Source organism: Tenrec ecaudatus, chromosome 14 (genome assembly GCF_050624435.1).
Source record: "Tenrec ecaudatus isolate mTenEca1 chromosome 14, mTenEca1.hap1, whole genome shotgun sequence".
In the NCBI taxonomy this organism is placed as follows: domain Eukaryota; kingdom Metazoa; phylum Chordata; class Mammalia; order Afrosoricida; family Tenrecidae; genus Tenrec; species Tenrec ecaudatus.
Genome location: NC_134543.1, coordinates 10,390,234 through 10,403,293, shown reverse-complemented (window position 1 = coordinate 10,403,293; position 13,060 = coordinate 10,390,234). Strand labels below are relative to the sequence as shown.

At 47.8% G+C, this 13,060-nt stretch overlaps 1 protein-coding gene across 3 annotated transcripts in view; it reads left to right on the top strand.

Annotated features, from left to right (window-relative positions):
• Nucleotides 1-11,688, top strand: part of UNC79 (unc-79 subunit of NALCN channel complex) — a 234,320-nt gene extending 222,632 nt beyond the window's left edge. For all 3 annotated transcript variants that reach the window (XM_075531033.1, XM_075531032.1, XM_075531034.1), the window contains 3 exons: nucleotides 1,115-1,192; nucleotides 10,707-10,748; nucleotides 11,261-11,688. In XM_075531033.1, the coding sequence (XP_075387148.1) occupies nucleotides 1,115-1,192; nucleotides 10,707-10,748; nucleotides 11,261-11,461 (321 nt within the window). In that variant the 3' untranslated portion in view covers nucleotides 11,462-11,688. The remainder of the gene's footprint in view (nucleotides 1-1,114; nucleotides 1,193-10,706; nucleotides 10,749-11,260) is intronic.
• Nucleotides 11,689-13,060: the final 1,372 nt, after the last annotated feature.

Here is a 13,060-nt window from a genome sequence, read left to right as displayed (position 1 = left end):
AAAGAATTCGCCATGAGGGAAATGCAAGTGAAGATTTGTTGGAAGCCATTCTGCAGTGGAGGTCATTGTATTTTCAGGCTCCTAGATTCCAGGACTAAAGAACTTCCATCTAAAGATGAAACTTCAGATACTAAAGTTAGACTCGAGACAGAGGAAGTTCCTTATATTACCATTGACTCGTTGGTACCGATACTGCCTCATCTCGAAATCTCTCCTGATCAGTCGCCTGTTAGAAAGGAGCTGGTTGTCCACGAACTTTGTAAAAACATGATGCCACACACGAGTGTGTCACAAATGAATTTTGTACAGGTAAAGCAACAACTTGATTTTGGTTTATTCTGCGAAGCTTGTTAAACCATATGAAGCAGACAGGTAAAACCTCAACTCTCAGAAAACCCACTGCTCTCAGAGTCCATTCTGATTCATAGGAAACCCAGAGGGACGGAGTAGACATGCCCTTAGGGGCTTCAAGGACTGTAACTCTTTACAGGAGTGGAAAGCCTTGTCTTTTTTCCCTCAGAGCAGCTGGCAGTTTCAAACCACTGACCTTGTGGTTAGCAGGCCAAACCATAACCCACTCTGTCACCAGGGCTTCCGTTGGGGTGACTTAATTCCAGCCATAGGATGTTCTTAGAGCAACGCCATTTCTGTTGCACCTGTTAGCTGCCATAAGCAGGGCCGCCTTGCTCCACAATGAGCAGAACAACGAAGGCAGGTCTGCCACAAACTCCACAGCCACTCCCAAGGATCGGGAGGCAAACAGGATTTGAGCTCTAAGGGAGCTGGAGTCGGAAACCAGGCTGCAGGTGCCATTTAGTCCCTGGTGTGAGTCAGTGTGCAGTGCAGATTAGTGAGATCCATACCCAGGGCCGCCAGCCACTCCCAGTGAGACAGACAAACAAAGCATGCCGATTACAGAGCCTCGGGAACTTTCTAATTCTGTTTCTGGGTTAAAGCTTCTAAGACAGGCAAACCCCACTCCATGTGTGGTCCCCCTCTGGCCATGGCGCAGGAAGACCTCACTGGCGCTGGGCGGGACACAGGCCCTGGGTGCTCAGTGGCCAAGGTTCCAGTTTTCCGGGAGTGACACGAATCTTCATCTTTGTTGTTTCAGATGGTCGAGATGGTGTGTCTCCACGTGATTAGTTTAATGGAGGCATTGCAAGAATGCAATTCAACCATTTTCGTCAAGGTAGGAAGATGTTACAGCTTTTCTAGGCCATACTGCTTAGGAACGAATGGGGCACGTACTTGCTGAGGGGGAAAAACCAGACTGCTTTAAATTGACTTGGGGGGCTGGAGAATTCAGGCTCCTACAACGACACTTGGCCAATAGTTGTTGGGTGCTTTATACCCTTGCTCCCCCCACTGTGAACTTTACTTGGGTCAAAGATGTCCAACTGGGAGGAAATGTTGCACAAGAAGTAATGAGATCATCGCCGAGGAAAAGTGGATTGAAAGTGATCTGGTGCACCCTCTTGCCAAAGAGCTCCAGAAAACCGAAGAAGAAGATGATTGGCTTGGCAGGGGGTGGCTATTGCAAGGTGCCACCGGGTCGAGTCTGCCCATCCTCACCGCCACTGCTGTGTTTCAGCCCATGGCGGTAGCCATGGAGCCATTCCATCTCCTTGAAGGGATTTCCCATTTTGGCTCCCCCTCTGCTTTACCAAACATGACACGTTCTTTGCCAGAAACTGGTCCCTCCTGATTATGTGTCCACAGTAGGTGAGTCAGAGTCTCACCATCCTAACAGCGAAGGAGCCTCCTGGCTGTATTTCTTTCGAGACAGATTGGTTCTGGAAGTGCATAGTGTACTCTTCACCAACACCATCATTCCAAAGCATCTGTTCTGCTCGCTTCCTTATTCCTTGTCTGGGGTTCTCAGGCTTATGAGTTGATTGGAAATATCATGGCTTGGGTCAGGTATAACAGTCTTCCAAGTGACATTTCTTGCTTTTTAACATTTCTTTCTTTCTTTCTTTCTTTCTTTCTTTCTTTCTTTCTTTCTTTCTTTCTTTCTTCTTCTTCTTCTTCTTCTTCTTCTTCTTCTTCTTCTTCTTCTTCTTCTTCTTCTTCTTCTTCTTCTTCTTCTTCTTCTTCTTCTTCTTCTTCTTCTTCTCCTTCTCCTCCTCCTCCTCCTCCTCCTCCTCCTCCTCCTCCTCCTCCTCCTCCTCCTCCTCCTCCTCCTCCTCCTCCTCCTCCTCCTCCCTCTCCTTCTCCTTCTCCTTCTCCTTCTCCTGCTTTTAAATAGTGCTGGTGGTCATTTCTTTCTTACTTCTTATTTTTATATTATTTAATTTTGTTATTACGCATTGGGAGTTAATACATATATCGTATCATTCCACATTTCAATCACGCCAAGCAGAACTGGACAAGTTTAACATTTTGAAGTGGTCTTTTGCAGCAGACTTGCCCAAGGCAGTAGTGTACCATTTGATTTCTTAACTGTTGCTTTCATGGGTGTTGGCTTGTGAATGCAAGGAAAACGACGTCCTGGACAGTTTCTATTCTTTCTCCATTCATCATGACCCTGTCTATGGGTCCAGTTGTGAGCTGTGTTCTTCGCAGTGAGTTATAATCCAAACTCAACACTTGTCATTTTCTTATCTTCACCAGCAATGGCTTCAAGTCTTCTTTGCTGTCAGCGAGCAAGGCTGTGTCATCTGCATAGTGCAGGTTGTAAGAAGCTGTGTCATTGACATGGTCGCTGGTGAAATTAAATTTTGTTTCAACCATTACTGTTCTAGATCATTACACAATGTCTGCGAATAATCTAAGAGTCATCTCCTCAGAGATGTTAGAAACATACTTGCTTTTCGTTATCATTGAGTAGCTTCCAACTAAGAGGGAGTAGACTTACAACATGATGAAACACTGCCCCGTTGGTTCTGCTTATCAGTGAGATTAATTAAAAAAACAATAAGTAAATGAGCACTTGGTTTCTCTATCTTTTTACCTCCTCCCTCTCCATCTCACAGAGTCTATTTCTTGTCTCTCCTTGTACCTTTTCCAATGTTGGTGATTCTCCAGTCTTGGTCACTATCTGCCACCACAACTCAGTCCAACCGAACTCAGTAACTGAGAGTGAACCTCAGAGGACAGAGTAGCACGGTCCCTGGGGGTTTCTGAGACCGTACATCTTTATGGGAGTAGAAAGCCCCGCCTTTCTCCCTTGGAGAGGCTGGTGGTTTCTAACTGCTATGCTGGCAGTTAGCACCCCAGTACGTAACTGCCGACACCACCAGGGATCCTTACCCATCACTAATGTCTATGATTTCCCTGTCCTGGACTTTCATATGATAGCACTCATGTAGCGCGTAGCCTTTTGTGATTGACTCCTTTCTCTTGGTAAGTGAGCACCCCTATGTACAGCAGAGAAAACACTGCTGGGTCCTGCCCCAGCCTCACAATCCTCGTGTTTGAGCCCATTCTCGAAAGCGCAGTGTCAATCAATTCATCTCCTCGGGAGCCTTTCCCTTTTTGTTGCTGCTGACCCTCTACTTTACCAAGCATGCTTTCCCAGGGATTGCTCTCTCCCATGAGCATGCCCAGCGTACTTAAGAAGAAGTCTCCACTGTACCTTTCCTTCTAAGGAGCATTCTTTCTGTCCTTGTGCCAAGACAGATTTGCTCTTCTGGCAGCCCATGCTAAAGTCTACATACCTGACCATCACCAGAGTTCAAATGCACCAGCTCGTCTGTGGGCTGCCTTATCGATTGCTCAACTTTCACATGCATGTGAGACCACTGAAAAGATCATGCACTGTGTCAGGCACATTCTGGGTCAGAACGTGACATCTTGGCTCTTTAGCGTTTTAAAGAGAGGTCTCGGGGAACAGATGTGCCCAGTGAAATACACCATGTGATGTCTCGATTGCTGCTTCCACGGCCATTGATCGTGGATCCAAGAAAAATTCAATCCTCTACAACTTCAGTTTTTTTCCCCTGTTTATTTTGTTGTTGTCTATCGGTACAGTTGTGAGGATTTGGGATTTCTTTATATTGAGCTATAATCCATACTGACGTCTGTAGTCTATGATCTTCATCCTGTAAATGCTTCAGTCCTCTTCACTTTCAGCAAGCAAGGTTGCGTCATCTGCATATGGAAGGTTGTTCATGAGCCTTCCTGGAATTCCCATTCTTTGCAATAACAAATCCGTAGGTCATTGAAATCTTTCACTTCGCCTCTTTTCAAGGCTCGACCACGATGTAGCATGTACAGCACTTATTTTTTTTCACAGATGAAAAATATTCCATTGTATCAGTGTATTGCATTTGGAGTATCCATTTATCTATTGATGGCTATTTGGGTTTTCCCCCACCTCAGTTATTATGAGTAAGGCTTTTATGAACAGATCTCGATGTATACATATGTTTTCATTTCTCTTGCATAGAAACCTAGGAATGTAATTTCTGGGTCATATGGTAACTCTAGGCTTAGTTGCTTTGAAGAATTGCCAGACTGTTTTACCAGGTGACTGTACCCTTGTGCATTTCTACAAACAAGGTAGGGATATTGCATTTTCTCCATCTCCTTGTCAGCCCTTTGGTATCTGACTTTTTATTCTAGCATTCCAGAGCAGCAGTTCTCAACCTGTGGGTCGTGTGACCCCTTTTGGGGTCCAATGACCCTTTCAAAGGGTTACCATTCTTAACAGTAGCAAAATGACAGTGATGAAGTAGCAATGAAAATCATTTGAAGGTTGGGTCCCCACCACACGAGGAGCTGTATGAAAGAGTCACGGCATGAGGAAGGTTGAGATCCACGGCTCTAGGGAGTAGGAAGTTTTCTTTAAATGAGTGTTAGGATAGTGTGCCCCTCTCCCCAACCCCTCTTTTTATCTTTAACTTCTTGGTGTCTTGATATTTAAAACGTATATATATTTTAGGCAACCCCCAGTTGATATATTGCTCTGCTGTTGTTATATTTTGTTTCTGAATCCAACCTGGTGACCCCTTCCGTGTTCTTGGGGATTTTAGACCGTTGTTACTTAATGTGGTTTACGTGTTATTTTATTTAAATCTGTCAACATGTTACTTGTTTTCCTTGTTTCCCATGTAGTCTTTGTTCCTTATTCTCTCCTTTTCTGTATTATTTTGGGTCAATTAAATATTTTTTATGATTCTGTTTGACATATAATTTCCTCCTTTTTTTCTAGATTTTTAAGATGGAAACTTGGGTCATTGGTGTGAAATCTTCCTTCTCTAGTCTTGGTGTTTAGGGCTATGTATTTCCTTCAAAGCCTTACTTTGAAGCAATAAGACATATCTCCAACTTCTGATATAGTATGATTTTCATTCAGTTCAAAAGACTTTTAACCTTTCCCTTTGATTTATCCTATTATGTTGACTATTATGTTGTTTAGAAATGGGTGCTTTTTAAAAATATGGCTTATTAGCATGTACATCTTAGTATTTTATTGTTTCAGTCATTACTTTCTATGTTATACTATATATTTATATATATACTATATATTTCCATCTATCTTTAATAAATAATATGCCACTTTTTAATTATTATTTTTAATAACCGCTCCTTACGGAGCCTAAGCACCCTCTAGTAGCCAACTTCTTTCCCCCCCTGGCTTTGCAATATTGTTATTTACTTCCAAATAAATCACAAACTCTACAAAACATTGTTCATATTTTTGCTTTAAGCAGGAAATTATTTTTAAAGAGAGTTTTAAAAAATTACATGTCCTTTGGATTGCCATTTGGGAGAAAGATGAGACTTTCTCCTCCAGTAAAGCGTTGTCGCCCCTGGAATCGCAGGGGCAGTGCTCTCCTGTCCTACAGGCTTGCTGTGGGCTGCCACCCACTCACTGGCAGCGAGCTCTCTGGTTTTGCTCAGATTGGCCATTATCACCATGTTTGGACTCGCAGCTCTCCAGTGCCCTTCACTCCTTTGTGTAGATCTACATCTACATCTACATGAGGGGTCATCTGTAATTTCTCAAAGGACTTGTAAAAATTCTTCTATCAGTTCAGTGGTAGTGAATTCACTCAGTATGTCTGTCTGAATCTGACCGAGTTGTCATTTCATGTTCAATTTTGAAAGGTATTTTTTTTAAGTTAATTCAAGGATCGTTTGTTGGCCCTTAGGAGAATTTTCCAGTCCAGTCTGTTGGGGCACCCCGCCCTGGCCCCAAAGTCCACTTTCAGCATTCCCTGGGGACCTTGCCACTCCATTCCCTTGCTGTTCCGCTGCACTCCCCCAGTGCTTTGCCTCGGTGTGGTGGGATCAGGTCAGGTGCAATTCCCACACTGTGTCTCCGGTGCTGTCCCCTGTAGCGCCATGGGTCACTGAGGGGCATCATGTCTCATCGTGGGGCCAGCCATGTTTTTCTGAAAGGCATTTTTCCACTGGGTACTGAATTAAAGGCTGGTAATTTCAGGATGCTCCTGACTCACCGTGTGCTCGTGCGCCTCCTTTCCAGCAAGACCTGTGTCATGCCTAGAGGTTTCGTCTCCATAATGCCTTCTTGCTCGCTTCTTTATCGTTGTTCTTCAGCACTGGTGTGCAGATGATGATGCTCGGTGGAGTTTTCTTCATGCTTCATGCTCTTGGTTAGCTGAAGCTGCATCTCTGGGTCTATAGTTTTCATAACATTTGGAGAACCATTCATATTTGCTTCAAGTAATATCTTCTTTGCCTCCAACTTGCGCTCAAGATTTCCTCAAGCTTCTTGACTTTAATTATAGTTATGATAATTCTCATGTGGTTATAGTGCTATGCAGACTATAACTATGATATAGTAATAATAACTATATGTGGATGCTTCAAAAGCTCATGGGAAGTGGAGGTAAAGAACAATGTCGTTTTCCTGCAAGCTTTTTGAAGCACCATTATATATCATGATATAATATCACTACATAATGGCTGTCATTATATAAGTGTTTGTAATAGCCTTTTCTGCTAATTCTGTCATCTGCGTCCATTTGGGTCTGCTTCTATTGATTGGATGTTTTTCCTCATTATTGAATTCCTGACACTATGCAAGTGACTCTTTGGCCTGCTGGGTGTTTTTTGTATTCCTGTAAAGATTCTAAAACATTATTCTGTCACATAGTTCGGTTACTGAAAAACCATGTTATCCTTCTCAGCCTTGACTATTAAACTTGGTTAGTAGCACCATTTGATGTCCTGGGCGATTTCTTCACTCCAGAGCCAGCATCCTTTCAGGTGCTCACCCGCATGCGCTCTGAATTACAGAGTCCCACAGTCGAACCAGAAACTCATCCTGGCCCTGCGTGATCACCAGGGATTGTGCCTACTATCTTTCTGGTTGGTTTTCCTTTGCTCTTGGTCTTCTCAAAAATGTGCCCTGGCCAGTGCTCAGCCAAAGACCCACAAGAAGCCCTTGACTGACCTTCAGAGGCCTTTCTCTGTATGTAGCTCTCACCTCTGCAGCTTCCTGCCTTGCACGCTCTAGACTCCTGGGCTGCTGAGCCCCCACTCCTCAATTCACAAAGACTGTCAGGCTCCACCTGGAAACACTTTCCTGGCATGGATGGTGGGGCCCACCTTTCGTTTCTTCTCCCTCACTGGTCTCTATCCTCCATTGCCTGTTGCACCTGGTCTGAAAACCATCGTTTCATGCAATTTATCCAGATGTGTGGTTATTACAGCTAATGGAGGTTTGACAACCAATTTTAATCTGAGGGTTGAAGCAAGCACGAATCCCGTTTACTCAGAAGGGCATTTAACCTGAACTATCACAAACAAGACAACGGACAGTCTGGCACTCATACTTTAGTAAAACACAAACAACTATTTCATTTTATTTTTTTAAGATCCTGCAGTTTTATGGATCTTTTTTTTCTGGAGAGGAAAGAATGCCAGCCAACTTCATTATCTATCACAAAGCCCCAAACAAAATTACATCTAATTCTTAATGACAGCTTTGTAGAGCCACTAGCAACAGTGACCTGGCATGAATGTTATTCGATAAGTCAAACTAGCAGTCCTAAAATAGGATGACAGCTGGGTTACATAACGGGATCCAATAACAATGAACATTAACCTCAAGTCTTCAGTCAGGTCATTTGTGCAGCACAAACCAGAAAGTCCCTGGCAGGTGTATTTTGGAATCACATAGCCAGGCAGTACATCAATGGGGAAGTCACACAAACTCTTTGAAGACCAACATCGTTGCTCCCTTTGCTTGCCTCAAATCGGCCCTAAGCCGAGAGACCGCATTGGGAAATGGTATCCCTGCACAGGCCCCAAGTGCTCAGTGCTCCCAGCCCCTCCCTTCCTCGGCCTGTCAGGAATCTTCGTATGAGGTTAGTTCGGGAGAGTCCCACATGTCAAGATGCACGTACGTCTGCTTCCAAGTTCACTAGATCAACAGTCAATGTGGGTCTCTGCAGGCCCGAGGCGCCCGGGTTTGCTGTTTGCGGGACATGACATTAGCAGCAGGGGAGAGTGGCGTAGTTTGGCTTTGCTCCCAGGCAGAGTGGCTAGATGAGTCAGTCCTCCTGCGGGCCAGAGAGCATGGCCTTCCCTGGCACAAGCCACTGTCATCCTGCCTCTCGGCTAGTGTCATTTCCTGGTGATTTGAGTTTTGGTCCAGCTAGCTAAACACAGTGTCTGTGTTCCAGGGAGCACGTTTGCTGGCTGCTTCGGGAGCTGTGTTTAGGAATGCTTAGGTGTACCCCTCAGGGAGGTCAAGTCCACAAGCCAGGGCCACCAACAGAATGTTCAAAGCAGACCCACCTTGCAAACAAGCACAGGAACAGAAACACAATGTATTGTGTCCCCGGGTGCACCAACGATGTGCTGACGGATCCCGTGAGGTCAACAGCCTAGACTGTGACCAGCCGGGTGCACCAACGATGTGCTGACGGATCCCGTGAGGTCAACAGCCTAGACTGTGACCAGCCGGGTGCACCAATGATGTGCTGACGGATTCCGTGAGGTCAACAGCCTAGACTGTGACCAGCCAGGGAACCACCCCATCCCATAAGGCCTCTGCTACGGCACCCTTAGCCTGGCCCAGGTCAGACCTCTCCGCCACTTCTTCTTCCCTGACCCCCCTGCAGAGCTGTCTCTTGCTCACGTCTGCAGCGGTTGCCTCTGATGGAGAGGTTCCTTTCCATCCCGGGTCTCTCACGGGCCCCTGAGGCAGCCTGCCCACTAGGCCAGTCACATGCTCCGCAGCGCCCTCCTTCACTGGTGCCCAGTCTGCAGTCACGGTGGTCTGCTGGGAGCACAGTTGTGCTCATGACGGACAGCGTTGCCCTCCTTAGAACTTGTGCTAAGTTGGGAACACAAGCCCAGTCTCCTGGTGGGGCTCAGGCAAGCCTCTGGGGTGGCCTGGAGAGGGCTGAACTTTCTTCCCGTGACCCCCCAGAGAATGCCATCATCATGTGAACCCCTTCAGCTCCCTTGGCCCTCTCCAAGGCCTCCCACGGAGCTTTGGCATGCCCGTCTACCGGGCCGCTTCCTGCCCAGACTCGGCCCATCCATCTCGGAGATGAAACCCACCACTCAAGTATCTGGCTCAACCAGACTAACATGGCTGGTGTCTGTCTCTCCACTCCCTTCCCCTTCTCCCTTGGACATGGTATTCAAAATTAAAAATAGAACTGAAAATCTTTTTTTGGGGGGAGGACTTACATCCTGTCATTTCTGTGGTCCTCCACGACCTTCTTATATGTGTGCTTAGGGATTTACCTTTCCTGCCTGGTCATGTGGCCTCCATCTCAGTGACACCCCCGGCCCCATGCAGAGGACTGTGCATGTCACTGCTCACAGATGACTCACTTCCACGTGGTAGGACATCAGTCTTTGCGTGTTATGCCCGTGGGTAGGATTGTCTTGAGGAAAGTGGAGGACTCCGCTCATGGTGCAGAGGGTCGGCAGGCACGCGAGGGGGATGGTGTGAGGTCACGTCCACATATTTGTGGTCTGGGAAGGGACAAAATGGAATTGGGAAACCAGCATTCTCAAGCTTACATACCCAACCCCACCCAAACCCTGTCAAGTCGGAGCTCTGCAGAGCACACGGTAGGGAGCCCTGCACCCTGCCCTGGCCTGCGGGGTGTACAAGAGCCTTGAATGCTGAACCGAGAGAGGTGGACTGGCAGCTGGAGGCATGCTGACAGGCACCCACCTGTGGCTTCCCAGGAAGGCCCATGTCTCAGAGGGGGCTGAGGCCTGATTGGAGCCCCCCACACCCCCACCCAGATGCCTTGCATTTGAGCACCTTAATCACCCCGGAGCAGATCCTGCTGCCCGTCGGTGTGCCACCCCCACCCCCTCACCCACCTGACAGCCCTTGCTGTGCTTCTGCCGAACACAACCAGGACTGGTGCTTCCCTGTGGCCGAGGCGCTCTGACCATCATGGCTTCTGAATGACCACCGAAAATGGAGTCTCCATTCCGTTCAGGGCCCCGGTGGTCCAGCCAGCGCTCCCGTGGAGAAAGCGGGGTTTGCTTAGCTGAGCGCACATGTCATGTCCCATGCTCGGGAACCGCCAGTAGCCTGTCACCCACTCAACAGTGAGCGTTTCAGGCCCTCACGGGGCGCTGATGAACCTCCAAAGGCCACAAGCTGAGCAGGGTTTGCCCCCCAGCAGGCATTTCTGCCGGAGGAGCTCCTGGTAGGATGTGCCAGGCACTCGGGCTGCCCTGCGTCTCCTCACAGCTTCTGCGAGACACCGACGGCAATATTAACCGGGTCTCTGTGTTTCTCCCCACAGCTGATCCCCATGTGGCTGCCAATGATTCAATCAAACATCAAGGTAAGGCTTCCCACCCTAGCCCCCACCCCTGACCCCACCCCCTGGGGCCAACTGGCAGCTGAGCCTCCTTCAGAGGGTGCCATAGAGGTCAGAGGGGGTGAGAGTGCTCCCATGGGTGGAGTGTGAGGACTCCAACCTGCAGGCCGGGTGGAGATGCTCCCCAGAGTTGGAAGGATTGAAATCAGGTGGCTGGTCCCCAGGGAGGTGCCTGGAGCCCACCCAGAGGCACCTTGGCAGATACCTGGCCATCTGTTTCCAAAAGCTCCCCACCCAGCAGCACCTCTGAGCCCCACAGGGTGGCCAGGAGTCAGCATTGACTCAATGGCACGGAACAGGTGATCCTCCAAGGGGCAGGGCTGGTGTGTCACCCCACCCCCCTCCCCTGCCAGGGGTGAGGGTGTGGCTCCTTTGGGTCCAGCAGATGCAGCATGGGTGGGTGCTTCTGGGGTGGAGGGGGGTGGGGACAGGGGGAGGGAAGACAGCCCCTGACCCCTGCCTCTTCTTCCTCACAGCACCTCTCCGCAGGGCTCCAGCTCCGCCTGCAGGCTATTCAGAACAACGTGCACCAGCACAGCCTAAGGACACTGCCGGGCTCTGGACAGAGCAGCGCCAGCCTGGCTGCCCTCCGCAAGTGGCTACGCTGCACCCAGTTCAAAATGGCCCAGGTGGAGATTCAGTCCTCAGAAGCCGCCTCTCAGTTTTACCCTCTGTGAGCGGCATCCGGTGTCCGCCCTCTGGTCTAGCAATAATGGGTTTCACACTAACACTTGGATCCACGCAGGTGGGGGAAACACACTGGTACTGTATAGTCTCTTTCTAGTTTAGTAACAGACGTGCCAAGGCCGGAGAGGCCACCCAAGACGCTTTCTCGCTCCACATATTTCTGACGAATCCTTGGCTCTCTGATGAAGTGTTTCCTTACATTATTTTTTAAGAAAAACAAAAAACCAACCAAACAAAAGAAAAACCAGATCATTTTTCTTTAACTAACTTCTATTTTTTTTAAGAAAAAACAGAAAAAAAAACAAACAAAAACAAAATAGACTGGTGGGTACTCCGAAAAGTTGTATAAGCCCCCCTGTTGCTATTTTTGATGATAGAGAATAAATAGGGTTTTTGAAACCTTTGTAGTGTTTTTTCTTAAAAATCCACTCTTGGCAGTGCAATAAAACGAAACACAGAACACTCACACAAACATAAAACACACACACACAAAACATCACTCGCCTGAGACTTTTTGGTCATTCTCCTGGGAAAGGGGCAGCTCCCACGACACCTTACAAAGTGCACTTAGAATTAGGGGTTAACCTGGGCCAGCTCCGAGGAGGATTGCCTGTGTCATCACTGTTTTATAATCACTTTCCCAAAACTGTCCAGTGGGTTTGATTCTTTTTAAGACAAAGGTGTGTTCTTCGTTTCGTTTCGTGTTGGGGTTAGTTCGCTTTTGTCCCGCCCCAACCTCCTGAGTTCGGTACCCTCTTGTCAGCTTTCCGATATCCACTTGAACTTTGTGGATAATACGATTTAGTCTTTGGTTAATACTTGTATACACAACTCACTGTCCGACTGCAGACGACAGACTGGACACCGGAGTCCCAGCAGCGACAAGCCATGGGCACTGGGCGCCGCAGCTGGGCTTGGGTGTCAGACAGTGAGTTTGAACAGTGGGCGAGCAGAGCAGCCTGGGCCCTCGGCCCTTCTCTGGAACCATTTACCCATTCACAACAGTATTTCTCCCCTCCCCCCCCGCCCGCCCCCCTGCAATACACTGACCAGAAGACTGAACGAAGCTGCATACGGACATGCCATTAAACTAAATACATTTTGTATCCTCTTTGTGAGCCTGGGGATTTTTTACCAAGCAGTTGCTAGAGGGTGAGAGTAGAGTGGGGCTGGACTGTTCAAACCGCTCGGGTCCCTGAGAACGCCAAGGGCCGTTATTTAAGAGGAAAAGGCTGGTTTCCAGGTGAGGGTCCCCTGTCAGGGGCTGAGGCATTCCGATGTTTGCTTTGTGTGGCCCTTTTTTCTGGCCTTCACGGAGAAGCTGCACTTTCCTTCCCAGAGAGTCAGCGTCTTAAAGTTGGGTCAGGCCGGGTAGACTAGGGGGAAAAAAATCCTAGGAGACACATGTATGTATAAGAAAGAGCTTTATATCAAGAGTAATTGTACATTAAGAAAACATCCCAGCCCAGTCCAGATCAAGTCCCATACCAGTCTATAAAGCCCTCTTCAGACTCACGAAACACATGCAAGGATACCGAATGCAGGAAGATCACAGGCCAGTGGGTGGGAATTCTTGTGGATCCAGTGGA